This window comes from Mus musculus, chromosome 10 (genome assembly GCF_000001635.26).
Source record: "Mus musculus strain C57BL/6J chromosome 10, GRCm38.p6 C57BL/6J".
NCBI classification, from domain to species: domain Eukaryota; kingdom Metazoa; phylum Chordata; class Mammalia; order Rodentia; family Muridae; genus Mus; species Mus musculus.
Window position 1 is genome coordinate 3,915,703 of NC_000076.6, and position 15,746 is coordinate 3,931,448.

The 15,746-nt window shown below is 41.9% G+C and overlaps 1 protein-coding gene across 7 annotated transcripts in view; it reads left to right on the forward strand.

Annotated features, from left to right (window-relative positions):
* The window catches only part of Plekhg1 (pleckstrin homology domain containing, family G (with RhoGef domain) member 1), a 227,053-nt gene that overhangs the window by 175,452 nt on the left and 35,855 nt on the right, over positions 1–15,746 (forward strand). For all 7 annotated transcript variants that reach the window (XM_011243078.1, NM_001159942.1, XM_011243077.1 and 4 more), the window contains 2 exons: positions 3,434–3,503; positions 14,505–14,551. In XM_011243078.1, the coding sequence (XP_011241380.1) occupies positions 3,434–3,503; positions 14,505–14,551 (117 nt within the window). The remainder of the gene's footprint in view (positions 1–3,433; positions 3,504–14,504; positions 14,552–15,746) is intronic.

The window sequence follows — 15,746 nt, forward strand, 5'->3', positions numbered from 1 at the left end:
TTGGAGCTGAGACAAAAGATGGACCATCTAGAGACTGCTGCACCCAGAGATCCATCCCATAATCAGCCTCCAAACACTGACACCATCTCATACACCAGCAAGATTTTGCTGAAAGGACCCTGATATAGCTGTCTCTTTTGAGGCTATGCCGGTGCCTGGCAAACTCAAAAGTGGATGTTCACAGTCAGCTATTGGATGGAATACAGGGCCCCAGTGGAGGAGCTAGAGAAAGTACCCAAGGAGCTAAAAGGGTCTGCAACCCAGTAGGTGGAACAACAATATGAACTAACCAGTACCCCCCGGAGCTCGTGTCTCTAGCTGCATATGTATCAGAAGATGGCCTAGTCGGCCATCACTGGGAAGAGAGGCCCCTTGGTCTTGCAAACTTTATATGGCCCAGTACAGGGGAATGCCAGGGCCAAGAAGTGGGAGTGGATGGGTAGGGGACTGGAGAGGGGAGGGTATGGGGGACTTTGGGGATAGCATTTGAAATGTAAATGAAGATAATACCTAATTTTAAAATATTAAATAAAAATAAGAATAAAGAAAAAAGAAAATGCCCAACAAGCTTGCCTACAGCCCGTTCTTGTAGAAGCATTTTCTCATTCCTCCAGATGACATTAGCATCATGCAGAGGAACAAGAACTCAACACGAGACAAAGAACAGCCAGAAAGCATCACCATCACTGCTGCCATCAGCACCATCCCCATCAGCACCATCCCCACCATCATCCTATCCTTGTACTACCTAACAGAATATTCCGTGCATGTGAGATAAGAACAGAAGAAGCATAAAGACACATCCAAAGAGCAGGCTCAAACAAAAATGACCCCAAACCCTTCAAACTCAAGAGTATAGTGGTAGAAAATTTTAAAGGTGTCAATCGATGAGAAATTAAGTTAAGATCTCCTAGGAACAGACAGCCAGCAACAAGTTGAAGAAAAGAAGAGGAGAAAATGAGACAAATTAGAAAAGCAGACCAGCAGATCTAAATTGTGAGTAATGGAACCTCTGCCAGCCCCCAGCAGAATGATTCCACCTGATTCCAAAACAGTAGGCCTTGCTCTCTGCTCCCAGGATCCCTTGCATTCCTGTAGGTGGGTAAGATCCACAAGCATATTTGCCTGTATTCTATTGTGTTTTATTTATCATGTTAGGAACTAAAGCGCAGAAATGACTAAAGTATCGATTTATATTATAATAAAATAATCATAAACCCACACGTTTTGGCAGATGATTTTATGCCTTTATGCTTTTAGGTTTTGTTTGGGAACCATTTTCCATTTTTGAAGCTCTCCTTGCTGTTTAACGCTGTAGCACACACCTGCATCCCCATGTGTCTACTCCTGCTTTCTGTGAGGCAAGCCAGTCACACAGTCTCTGGCAAAGCTCGCTGTATTCTGAATGGAAGATGGAGTGGAAAACAGCATTTTTATGAATTAATGTCCTATGGGTGTCCTGAAGAAAGGAACCTTTGATGCTAAAGCTCAAGGTCAAATCCAGACTGGCTGTGTACACAATCAGATCAAATCCAGACTGGCTGTGTACACAATCAGATCAAATCCAGACTGGCTGTGTACATGATCAGAGACCAGACCCAAAGCTGACCTGCACAGAGCCTCAGAATTATGTTAGCAAAGACAAAGTCCTAAAAACCTTACAGAATAATAAGAAATCACATAGAGGATCAACTGGAGAGAAAAGTGGTACTAAATTCTCAACAGCAGAATTTTAATTCACTGGGCTCCGTGAACATCCTCAGAAAATCACTCCAGGCCAGGGTCCTGTGTCCCATGGTATTACCAGGCCAGCTGAAAGAGGACATTTCCTGAAGAGGAAGACTCTGAACACTGGCGTCTGGCCACCCTCACTTAGGAAGCTACCAGAAACTGCCTTCTCTCAAAGGAGAGAATCTGTGAGAAATGGTAGGAAGTAAGACAGCCAACACAGGAGGCAAACCAGGGTGGTAGATTACCAAGAGAGTTGCAGAACTGTGAGAGAATGGTCTGTGTTGGCCGAAGAGCAGACCACAGGCTCCAGAACAGAAGGCCCCAACAGCATACCCCTAAGAATGGTGCCATCAGAGAAAATGTTTGCTTGCCCTAAGTTACACACACCGTTTAGCAATGAATTAGCAGGGTAGTCAGAGAAACATGTGGAAAGGAGAACATTTTTGTGTCTTTTTTTTTTTTCAAATGACACGGTTATAGAACTGTATGAAGAAGTAACAGGTCTCCCTTTTCTTCAACCATGGTTTGTTTTCTTCCACCCATCTGCATAGAGGTAAATGATTTTATTAATCTCATAACTAATAATATGAAAACAAATCATCAGCCCTGGGGGAGATGATTTTAAGTCCAGGGACACCACGGATCTACACGAAAGGGAAAGGAATCCTGGTTCCTGCTGAAGCTAAACTAGGAACGCCATTTCCATATTACGCTCGTTGTCAGACTGCAGAATAGGAACGCCATTTCTATGGTATTCCCCTTTGTCAGACTGCAGAATACAACTGGCTAAGAAGATTACAGGTGAGAGTTTCATCAAATGAAAGAAACAACAGCTAAAACTGGGAAAACGACAACCCAGCAGCAGCAGACTCGGAAACAGTGAATCCTTCTCAGCAGAGGCCATCAAGAATGTGAAGCACAAAGCAAGGAACTGCTTTATTCTAATTCCTGTAGAACTGTTTGTCTCTAAACTGTTACTAAATATATAGCACATAGCATCTAAAAATAACCACCTGACTGATATTAAACTACACATTATTATAATGTATAAGGAATGTGACTTGGTAATGAGTCACTTGGCCAATAATATCTAATAAGCAAGCAATTCCACATTCAGAGTTTTGTGTAACACTGGGAGATTAAATGGTTAAACAGATAGCCATACAATACAATGATCCTGCCACCAGAACTTAATGAGTTTCCATTTGAGCAGAGATAGCTCCTCTCTTGGTATATCTGTCCTTTGAACAGTCTTTCCTATGAGCACTTCCTCTGTTGATAATTTCATTAGTATGAGTTGAGCATCTTATTTTTCAAATGCATCAGTAATTCATTGAGACAGGCAACATAGCTCACTTTGCTTGTTGATGGGTGTGGGTGTGGGTGGGTGTATGTGCTGTGTGCCTTAGACTGCATGAGTACCTAAGCACTTCTTCGATGGATGGATGTGCGTGAACATTCTGACAACTGATGACAGATGTCCAGGATACCTATCTCTGGTAGCCTAAACTCTGTGTCTAAACTCCTGTTCCACCCATGACCTTGAAAACTCTTATCTAAGCCTTGGTCAGAGTGGCAGTAGACCTGTGACCCTATTGCCTAATTCCTTGTAAATGCCATTGGAAAGGTCAATTTTAAGTTCCATAAAATGTCCTAAAGATAACAGCCTAATACTTCCTCTCTATGTGTTTTGTTTTATTAGTGAACTTCTTCAAGATCTGGAAAACTGTGAAAACGATCCTGTGGCCATAGCAGAATGTTTTGTGTCCAAGGTAAGCAGAAAAATTCATCTTTTTAGGGCCAACCAAGGCAGACAGAGAGTGCAATTTATTTTCATTTTAAAGTTAGAATAAATGTTGTTCTACATTGAATTAAGCTAGCCAACAAATCATGCACTTTTTGTTTTTGTTTTCATAGGGGAGTGTGTGTGTTGTGTGTGTGCTCACACACACACACAACACACACACTGTTATAGGAGAGAGAGAGAGAGAGATTAGCTCTAGTATACCCAGATTGTGTATAGTGATTGGGTAATGTTATTTATCTTTTTTTGGAAAGATTTAAAGTTTGAGAGGAGAGAATCCAGAGTAGAGAATGTAAAAAAAAAAAAAAAAAGATCCATATAACATACCTCTAAATCCATTCAAACACACACACACAAAAGAAACTACATGTTTTGTGTGTGATATGTGTGGTACCAGTATCACTGCTGTTACCCTTCAAGGAGTAAAGAGCAGTAAGGCCAACTTCCTGCAGCTTAAAAATGCCCTGAATTTCCTATACTTTCCTTATCTGTCATTGGTGGCTTTTAAAAAAGTACAAGACATGAGCTTGGCATGAAGCAAGTTCATGCTCTGAACTTGGAAGTCTGACACTCTGCAATATACTGGGCAGCCCATAAGATGCTGCCTGGTGTACGCACACAACCTCCTGTCTCATTCAAGTTTTCCTTCGGAGCTCTGGAAAAGCTTGAGCTAGAGGAACTCATCTTGCAGAAGAACCTCATGTGATTTCTGAGGATGTATGAAGGCCTGAAGTGGACCAGGTTGAGGCAGAGTTCATAGCAATGCTTTGGAACCTACTATCAATTGGCGCCTCATTTAGAGCCCTGAAGGCCAAGGTGAACTAAGATGTGGCTCCATAGGGTTAGTTCTGATGGCTGCAGACCCATCCACGTGGCTGGGAAGTCAAACCTAATAGCTCCTTAGGTTTGATGGAAATCACTAAAAGCTAATCGGCAGGTCTGTGTATAACTCCTCCTGTCTTTACAGCGTTGTGTGCGTTCCCATTTAAGACATCGGTGCAGACATGATTCACTGCTGCCGTCTTTGTAATGGATTCTTTTATAGGGAGGAATTTTTAGAAGACAAAGAAAACAAAAACAGGAAAAATGGTGTAAAAACAAAGAGATAGGCTGAGCCTTTCAAGGAAGGTATGTTAAAATAACTACTGTACATGCGCAACACTGACATTTCAGAAAACTTTCAGCTTTTACTACTAACTGCAATCACAGGCTGATTAAAGAGTCTCCAGTGTTCACTTAACTCTGGCTTAATTATTCACATAAATGTTTGTTTATGTGCCTCCCTGCCAACTCTCAAATCTCATTTTTCATTGTAATATTGCCAAGCTTAATTAGAAGACCGACTTCAGTACTCGGCACTTTCACATGGGAGCCAGAGTCGGGAGGGAGTGCCAGCCTCTGCACTGCCCGCCTCTCACTCAGCACCCTGACATTTACACGAGGTTATGTTTTGCTGAACCGCCACCAGCTGCTCTGCTTTGAGAGGAATGGAAAATTGCTTTAATTGCGATGTCATTAGCAGAAGACATAGAGCTGGCAGTCGATTTTTGCTCTTATCTGAATCACTGGGGCTCCCACACTGAGAGTCATCTTTGACCTGGGTTACTTTTGTAGTACGTGTAGGCTAAGGAAGTCCCTAACCAGAGAAAGAAAACAGTTTCGTCTTCCTGACTGCTTCCGGATGGCTTGAGGAACAGAGCGAAGCCTCCACTACTGGGCCTGATGCCCCACGTATACTGATCTATAATCAGGGTTCTGGACGCATCTTGAAAGGCCTGAGTCTGTCCTCGGATTGCCTCTTAGCCACCATCATGCTCATCCCTCATTGGACCGTCACTAGAGCTTACTCTGGGCAACGTGCAGGAGAGACTGAATGATTTCCCCTTAGCCTCTTCTCCCTCAGTGCCCCGTCGCCTCCCCTGAGGGCTTGCTTCCCTTCCTTCATAGCTGAGGAGAATGAACACATATACACAGAAAGATGCGGCAAACACTCGCTACATATAAATACGTGTATGTACACAGAGAACACACGCACGCCACATATTGGAATTATCATCAAGAAGTCACTAGTGTTGAAAACGTATGTCAAGTGACTGGCCCCATGTGCTACATATGTAGTGAGTCCAGGAAAACATCTTTGAAGTCAAAGACTATAAGGGAGAGGGAGATTTGTGGCAGAAAAGCACTGAAATCCCACAGACTTCTTTTCCCTGTCACCCATTCAGCCGCCATTAGGTGTCCTGTGTGCTCTGATTGGCAGTGCTGTATCTTATAGCTTGGGTTTTTGCATAATTCCCTCATTTCTGCATCCTCTCTAATTAGAATCTGAAAAAGCTGAATAACTAGAAAGCTGTACCTGCTTTTTCTAATTTGTATAATATATTCCTATAACTGCATCTTTAAAAGGATTTGGACTAGCATCATACAATGACTAATGACATTTAAGCATTAACAGGCCTAGGGGCTATTGGGTTGTTGTTGCTGCTGTAATAAAACCATTGCTTGCGAGGTGTGCTGATCCTGGAACATCTAAGGTCAAATCTGCATTTAATCCTCTATTAAGGATATGCTAGTGATGGAGAAATCTCTAGAACAGGAACAGGATCAACTGTGACAAAATTGGGTCTAGTATATATGTAGTAGGAGGCGGCCTGCGGGCTACACGAACCGGGTATTCCTGGAAGGCAGGCTGGGGCTGAAAGAGGGAGAGACTGGACATCAAGAAAAGAATGAAGCCAAGACAAATTTTTTCTGATCAAGTCCCGCGAGTTTATTAAGAGACTGTGCTTATAAGGGGGAAGGCCCACCCTCCAACACCCCCCCACCACCAGTCCATCCTTGGTGCTTTGTCGCCATGCTGTCAGCACTTGGTCAATTCTCACTTCAAAAGAAGCCAGCCAAGTGGGAAAGCTGCACCACAGGTGGCCCCACCTCAGTGGCAACAAGGTCTGCATCAGCCCACTTCAGGCTGTATATATAGGTTGACTATATGACTATATGAAATGTATCTTCATGAAGGCCATTTTTTTTTTCAATGTGGCATGTCCTGTGATCCTAAATGTCTCCGTGTGTGAGGAAAGGTAGCTGGATATTCTTCTATCCCAGAGTGAGAAAAGACCAGACACTCTGAGTTACTGAGGACTGCTGAAAAGCTCCTGTCTTCTGTACACTTGCTGAAGGACCTAGGCAAATCTCTTTGCTTTTCTTATCCCTGGAGCCAGGGATGTGCTGCACAGCCAATAAATGTCTAACTTAATGTCTTAGGGTTTCCATTGCTATAAAGAGATACTATGACCAAGGCAACTCTTATAAAGAACAACATTTAGTTGGAGCTGGCTTTTAGAGGTTCAGTTCATTATCATCATGAAAGAAAACATTTCAGCATGTACGCAGACATGGTGCTAGAGGAGCCAAGAGTTCTACCAAGTATCATATCAGACTGACTGAAATTCTGTCAGTTTATCCTTTGGGTAGCTTTCTGGAAGAAGGGCAGTCGGAAGGAGAAGACAGTCTTCTAGTCAACCAGGAGGAGGGTCTCAAAGTGACACACTTCCTCCAACAAAGCCACACCCACTCGAACAAGGCCATACCTCCTTATACTGCCACTCCCTGGGTCAAGCATATTCAAAACACCACACTCCATGTGGAGAAGCCATTTAGAGGGTACAGTGGTATAGGTGTTTGCCATATGACTTGTAGGTCCATGGTATCTATACTTTTACAGGAAAAGCAAAAAAAAAAAAAAAAAAAATCAAGCTATTTATATTCTCCAATGCTTAGAAGTTGACAACTGATTTAGAACTTGTGAAGTATTATACTGCAAAATTTGCTGTGTTTAAAATGCTGTTTAGGCTACAAGGGAACAGATTCAAATTGGCCCAGAAGCTATGAAGAAGAATCTATGCAAATCTAGTTTTTAGAAATTGGAATTTCACCCACCAATCCTTCTTCCAGAAAGGTACCCATAGGATAAACTGACAGAATTTCAGTCAGTCTAATATGATACTTGGCAGTAATAATGGGTCCTCCAAAGACTAGAGACAACCTAAACAAAAAGCTGCTTGAATAATCTTTTGTATATTCAACCAAATAATGAAGTACTGTGGAGCAATGTAAGCCAGTAAGGAATGCCTCCATAGACTGTTGGGGGTGGGGGACAGGCAGTTAAGTATGCAGAGCACAAGTGTCTCAAAGCATGGTCCCTAACTGAAAACTCCATGTTCCCTAACTAAAACCTGGATGGTGCTCCATCCAGAAATTTGTTTTCATAAGCCTTTCAGTGGAGTTCACTCAAGTTCAATCCTACCGTGTGATTTGCTTATCTGATAAAGGGATGTCTGTGTTTAAAAACAGTATAACAAATAAGATTAAAACATAAGAGGAAGGAACTGGATGTGGTAGCTTGAAGCTGAAATCCCCAGAGGATCAGCAGTTCAAGGTCCTCCTCAGCCACATAGCAAACTGGAGGCCAATTCTGGGCTCATAAGACTTTTTTTATTTTTTATTTTTAGTTTTTAGTTTTTTTATTAGATATTTTCTTTATTTACATTTCAAATATTATCCCCTTTCCTAGTTTCCCCTCCAAAAATCCCCAGTCCCCTATCCCCTATCCCCTCTCCCCCTGCTCCCTAACCCACCCACTCCTGCTTCCTGGGCCTGGCCTTCCCCTATACTAGGGCATAGAACCTTCACCGGACCAAGGGCTTCTCCTCCCATTGATGACCGACTAGGCCATGCTCTGCTACATATGCAGCTAGAGCCATGAGTCCCACCATGTGTTTTCTTTGATTGGTGGTTTAGTCTCAGGGAGCTCTGGGGGTACTGGTTAGTTCATATTGTTGTTCCTCCTATAGGACCACAAACCCCTTCAGCTCCTTGGGTCCAACTTGTAATAAGGACACATGTTCTACTATGTTCACAACAACCTTATTTATAATAGCCAGGAGCTGGAAAGAACCCAGATGTCCCTCAACAGAGGAATGGATACAGAAAATGTGGTACATTTACACAATGGAGTACTACTCAGCTATTAAAAACAATGAATTTATGAAATTCGTAGACAAAAGGATGTATCTGGAGGATATCATCCTGAGTGAGGTAACTCAATCACAAAAGAACACACATGATATACACCCACTGATAAGTGGATATTAGCCCAGAAGCTCAGAATACCCAAGATACAATTTGCAAAACACATGAAACTCGAGAAGAAGGAAGACCAAAGTGTGGATACTTCGATCCTTCTTGGAAAAGGGAACAAAATGCCTACGGAAGGAGTTACAGAGACAAAGTTCGGAGCAGAGACTGAAGGAATGACCATCCAGAGACTTCATACCTGGGCATTCATCCCATAAACAACCACCAAACCCAGACACTATTGCAGATGCCAACAAGATTTTGCTGACAGGATCTTGACATAACTGTCTCCTGAGAAGCTCTACCAGTGCCTGGCAAATACAGAAGTGGATGTTCACGGTCATCTATTGGACGGAGCATAAGGTCCCCAATGGAGGAGCCAGAGAAAGTACTCATGAGATTCTTATTTCAACAAACAACAAACTGAGAAAAGGAAGGGATTACCCAGAATGGAACAGAAAGAGTTAACTTCTCTGAACATGGATTTACTTGTAAAACCAGCTCTGCATCTATATAACTCAAAAACCCAAAGTATGGCTTTCTAAAACAGGCTCTCTATACCAAGAGAAATATGAAACAGACACAAAAGAATGTTCATACAGTTAGTAGGCAGCCATGCAATGGACATTCTAATTGATTTGGAAAGCACATGGTGGCCAAATGCAGTTAACACATATCTATGGTGACATTTCTGTTCTTCTCCTATGAAAATTATAGTGTGCACTATGGTATAGTGCATGTACACTGATGTCGGTGCCCTTGAGAAGTGAAATTGCCAGGAGAAGTAAGATATAGAAGTAGAAATGCTCCAGGCTAATTAAACCCCATGGTCCAAATGCTGGTCACCTTTATCCCATGTTACCCTGATTCTAAATGCTGAGAACCAGAAATATGTCAGATGCTTTTAGATTTTGGAACTTTTCATATATATAATACAGTATCTTGAGGAAGAGGTGCAGGTGTGGACTCAGGAAAGCTTCCATGGTGCCTAGGCTGAAGGGATTCTGTGCTGTGTTCTCAGTGCAGCGGAGTCTTGTGCTACTCATTGTATGAGTTCAGGTTAAGGTCACCTACTTGTTGTGTCATGCTCATTCTCAAAGATTTAGATTTTAAGCATTATGAGTTTTTTTATTGTATCAGTATGTATTAGTATGGACCGAGCCTCCTTTAAAATCACTTAGAAAAGCCTGGCATAGTGGCACATACCTTTAATTCCAGCTCTTGGAAGGCAGAGGAGGTGGATTTCTGTGAGTTCAAGGCTAGCCTGGTCTGCAAACTGAGTCCAGGACATCCAGGTTTCACTGAGAAACCTTGTCTTGAAAAAAAAAAACAAAACAAAACAACTCTTAGAAAAGCAATATTTCTAACTTTATCCATTGAAAAGCCCTAAAAACAATGATTAAGCCAGTAGCTAGAGCAACCCTAGTAGCAAGACATCCCAGACTGGTCTACAAATATTGCTTCCAACTGAGGATCAGGACTCTGGGAAGCATGGGTGTGGGTGGTTGGAAATACATAAGATGGTAAGGAATGTCTTATCACACATAACACATGAAGCTTCTGGAGATGACCAGTCATGTCACAGGCATAAAGAGGCCGGTATGAGAAGAGAAGAGGGATTTCCCCCTTAGTTAAATCATTTGAGCTGAGAAGACTCTGTTTTAATCCAGATCTTTTGAAGTGTGAAGATCCACCTTTAATCCGGGCTACATCTTTGTCTAGCAGCCTATGTAAAAAATATGGAAGAAGGAAACTTGCTCTCTTTGCCTGCCTGCTCTCACTCTGGGACAAGTCTATTCCTTCGCTGGCATTAGAACCTACTTCTTTGGGATTCTAGAGTATGCCTAAGACCAGTTAAGACATCCAGCCTCATGGGCCAAATAACTACTACATTCTCAGACCTTCTGTTGATGTTCAGACAGCCACTGTTGGACCAGCTAGACTTAAGCCTGTAAACCATTTTAATAAATCACCTTTTAATAGGTAAGTGTGTAGATAGGTAGGATGGATGGATGGATAAATAGATGATAGATAGATAGATAGATAGATAGATAGATAGATAGATAGACAGACAGACAGACAGACAGGTAGATGATAGATAATAGATGGATAGATAGATAGACAGACAGACAGATGATAGATAATAGATGGATGGATAGATAGATAGATAGATAGATAGATAGATAGATAGATAGATAGATAGATAGATAGATAGAAAGAAAGAAAGAAAGATAGATAGATAGATAGATAGATAGATAGATAGATAGATAGATAGATAGATAGAAGGATGGATGGGTGGGTGGGTGGATGGATGGATGGATGGATGGATAGATAGATAGATAGATAGATAGATAGATAGATAGATAGATAGATAGATAGATAGATAGATTCCTTATATAAATTCTGTTCCTCTAAAGAACCCTGACTAGCACAACCAATAAAGACAGTTAATTGAAAACAACTTAAGCATATGAAATAAATGTTTCTATTTATGAATTTATAGTGGCATTAAAATCAGACAGGCCCTTTATGGGCTATTAGGAAACCAACACATTATTCTGAGAATAATGAATAAAGAAGGAATAACCAAAATAGAAATATCACCATTATATATAGCCTCTGATAGACCTGTGCAGTAATCACCAGCACCTGTTACCATCACAAAAAAGACATCAGATGTTGCAGCTCCTGATGGGAGCATGGGGCAACCCTATGGTGCATCCTGCCAAATTATAAAACCTCAACCTAAGCAAACCTCTGTTGACCCTCGGGAGTACAGTGGACAGAGCGCAGAAAGGGGACCGTTGTGTGTCACCAGGAACCCAGAGACTTTGACCATGTGGTCAGAATGAATGGTCTGGTTTCTCCAACAACTAAATCGCAAAGGGAGAAATGGTGAAGAGGATGAAAAGATCAATGGAGGGCAGAGGATTTGCCTGGGATGCTAAGACTCCATCCAGTTCTAGAAAGCAAGCAAGCAAACAATCACACAGCTAATCAATCGCCTTTGCTTTGTATGAAACTTCTTTGGGCTTCAAATCAAACAATGAAACATAGAAGAAGAAGTCAGGAAAGGAAGGGAATGTCAGTAGTTACTGGCAAACTTTTTATCATAGAATTCTTTTAAGTATGATCAGAACATTGTGATGCCTATTGATTGAAATGCTTAGTGATAGGGCCCTAGAGAGATGGGACAGGGGTTAAAAGGTCTGGCTGCTCTTCCAGTGGACTGCCTCACAAACACCTGTAAATATTGTCCCAAGGGATCTAAGGCCTACTTCTGGGCCCAAAGGACACCATGCTCACATGTAGCATGTAAAATCCTTGCCGACAAAACACCCATACACATAAAAAATAAATCTTTTGAAATGCTTAGAGACATGCAGTAAATATTTATATGTTGTCTAGAATTTGCTTCAGAGTAATGGTATTGGGGACAAGAGGAATAGGTAGGATCTAAATCCTGAGGTAATGGTTATCAGGATGGATGGTGACTACCTGAAAAGTTACCATACCATCCTCTCCAATTTTATATATGCTTAAAATAATAATTCTATATATGCTTAAAATAATTTCCACAATGAATATATATGTATATATGTATGTATAGGTATATACACACACATATATAGACTTAGTACTACTTGAGTTTAACAGAGAAGATTCTAAATAGAGACCAGGATTAAAAATTAAAGCTAGCAACACCAGAAATAATTGTCCTAGAGTTACCTGTGAATCCTGCATGAAACAGTTTAAGAAGTTGGGAAATGTGGATTTCCAGCAAATACCCTGTGGCTCTTGGTCAGTTTTTGTAAGATCCAGTTACTCTTCGGCTTGAGTCACTCATTCTGACTGTTGCCCAATCAGAAGTTTGAAACCCTAACTCTCGCCTACACCTTCTGTGGATATATTTCTTCCTTTGGCAGTATAGACAATCAGAAAGAGAGAGAGAAAAACCAGATTGGTTAGTGGGTGTCACCGCCTGTTTTCTGGTTTATTCATCCCACTCTGTCATTCAGCAGGGTCCCTGCACTTTTCCCTGAGAGTGTATACAATGTTTTCCATCTTTGCCAATTTTATATAACTGAGAGAAGTACAAACGGTTCTTGCTGTAAATGAACTAGGGTGATGGGTTAGCCTTTGTTCTTCCTTCCTATTTATTCTTCCTCTCCTTTCCTCCCCCTCTTGCCCCTTCTTCCTTCAACACCTTCCTTCCCTTCCTTCCTTCCTTCCTTCCTTCCTTCCTTCTTTATCCCTTCCTTCCTTTTCTCTTCCTTTGCCTCTTCTTTTTTTCTTCCTTCCCTCTCTTCCCCTTCCTACCCTGACTCACTCCTTCCTTCCTTCCTTCCTTTCTTTCTTTCTTTCTTTCTTTCTTTCTTTCTTTCCTTCCTTCCTTCCTTCCTTCCTTCCTTCCTTCCTTCCTTCCTCCTTCCTTCCTTCCTTCCTTCCTTCTTTACCCCTTCCTTCCTTTTCTCTTCCTTTGCCTCTTCTTTTTTCTTCCTTCCCTCTCTTCCCCTTCCTACCCTGACTCACTCCTTCCTTCCTTCCTTCCTTCCTTTCTTCCTTTCTTCCTTCCTTCCTTTCTTTCTTTCTTTCTTTCTTTCTTTCCTTCCTTCCTTCCTTCCTTCCTTCTTTATCCCTTCCTTCCTTTTCCTTTGCCTCTTCTTTTTTCTTCCTTCCCTCTTCCCCTTCCTACCCTGACTCACTCCTTCCTTCCTTCCTTCCTTCCTTCCTTCCTTCCTTCCTTCCCTCCCTCCCTCCCTCCCTCTTTCTTTCTTTCTTCCTTCCTTTCTTTCTTTCTTCCTTTCTTCCTTTCTTCCTTTCTTCCTTTCTTCCTTTCTTCCGGGCGGTCTTGCGTTTTAGCCTAAGCTGACCTCCAGCTCTTCTCGGCCCAGTCTTGCATCATCATGATTGACTCAACAATTCATTTCTTCCCTTCCCCCAGTCCTCAGAAGGAAAAGGGCAGCTTCCTGTCTCTTTGTAAAATTCATGTCATCCTTCTTGAGCACACCTCAGTGTGCTCTCTTTCTTCCTCTTTTGATCCAGTGTATAGCACCTGTCTGATTTCCTCCTTAATAGGTGAAATAAGGTAAGAAACAATGCATGCCAGTGAATAGACTTTGTTCTCAAGTCAATAGATATTATCTGTCAGGCCCTGACACATTATGGCCATAGATGTTATGGCCCTGTCCTGACTACCATGATCCAGACAGATAAACAGAAAGCATCAGTATCATTTGGTCAGTGCTCCCAGACAGATAGATGCTGGGTATGGTGGATGTTCACAAATCCACCATAGAAAGAGTTGGCTCAACTCACGAGCTCCAGGAAGGCTACTTGGAAGAAATACAGCCTGGATTCATTCTCAAGGCAGGCCCAGTGACTATGCTGTAAGAAGGGCAAGAATGACCATGGTCAAGGAAAGGTACATATGTAAGGCTTAAGAGTATGTAGCAGCCTCCTGATCTCCCATACAAATTCCAACATATTCTTACTGAGTGATGTTTAACTATAACCTACCTATATTTTCCTGATGCATGCACACCCACAAGATGGTCATAAGCACCTTGGGGCAGAAACTTTATTTTCATCCTCTTCCTGGTTGTCTTCATATTCACTGGGACCCAGCAAGTGTTTATTGGACTTAAATGATTTCAAGATTTGTGGATTCTTGGTAAAGAATAATGAGCACGGATCTGGCCACATGGGTGCAAGGGGTAGACTAATGCAATTGGAATAATAAAAGCCTGATGGTTATTTCTTACTATGTTGTTGAATGAATGTTGTTGGCTATGCTTTGGGGCTCATGAAAATCTCTTTTGTTTCTTTGTAGAGTGAAGAGTTCCACATTTATACCCAGTATTGCACCAATTACCCAAGGTATGGCTTGGAAAGGAGTGGGGCTCTTTTCCATTGATGATTTTATTTGAGTCATAACATGAAGTGACATACTTCCTCCAATAAGGCCACACCTACTCCAACAAGGCCACACATCCTAATGGTGCTACTTCCTGGGCCAAACTTATTCAAACCACCATACCACCCCTTCTTTCTTCCCATCTTATAGATGACCCTGCTTGAAGGATCCATGACAAACTGACTCCACAAGGGTCCTACAGCTGATGAATGGCCCACTGAGGATATCAAACAACTTGCTCCAGCCTCAGGCCACCTGCCACCATATTTTTTAATGTTTTGGAGCTTTGTGTAAAGCCATGATCAGCAGGCTCTTACAACCCAGCCAGAAAGAGGGCTGGGGGATGACTTGCACACTCAGAGTCAATGCTAGCAGAGGTGGTCCACAAGAATACGGTATACGGTAGAATCCTTGTAACAGCCAAGGGAAGGATAGACAAACACCCCCAACCTCCAACACAGGAGTAGCCTAGAAAAACTAGTGTGTCCTAAGAAGCCTGAAGTTCAGAATTACTTAACAACAACTTCCCATTGTAATATTTTCCTGTAAACAATGGTCAGGATGTGACACCATGTTTATTTATTTGGATGGACAGCCATGCATTTCTCAGGTTTCTCTCTCTCTCTCTCTCTCTCTCTCTCTCTCACACACACACACACACACACACACACACACACACAGACACGCATATTCAGGCATATGTCACAAACCTCATCTATAGACACACCCATAGTTTGCAGGATTACACTTAAGCCTTGTTCTTTTCTAATACAATGTGAACTATAGAATGCCCCAACTAAATCTCATGGTCCTTAATCCAAAACACCACACAGCAGAGGAACTATAGAGTCAACTCACAGCCTCTACATAAAAGTTCTTCCAAAGCAAAAAGGAAGATGTTCAAACTGACAAATCAGTAAAGTTCTGGGTCTGGTGATCAGAGGGGCTAGCTTGGGAGGGTCTGTCTGTGTGCATTTCACTGTAAATATACTATCCAAAGACATAACCTCACTGTAGAAACTTTATTCCAATCACAAAGTCAGAAGATTTTTCTGACTTACTGATCAAGCACCATGCTTTGTCATTGTGGCTGTTTTGAGATCCTGCAGAAGCAGACTCCTGTGTGGAAAAAGGATTGTTAAGAGCTTGTCATTCATG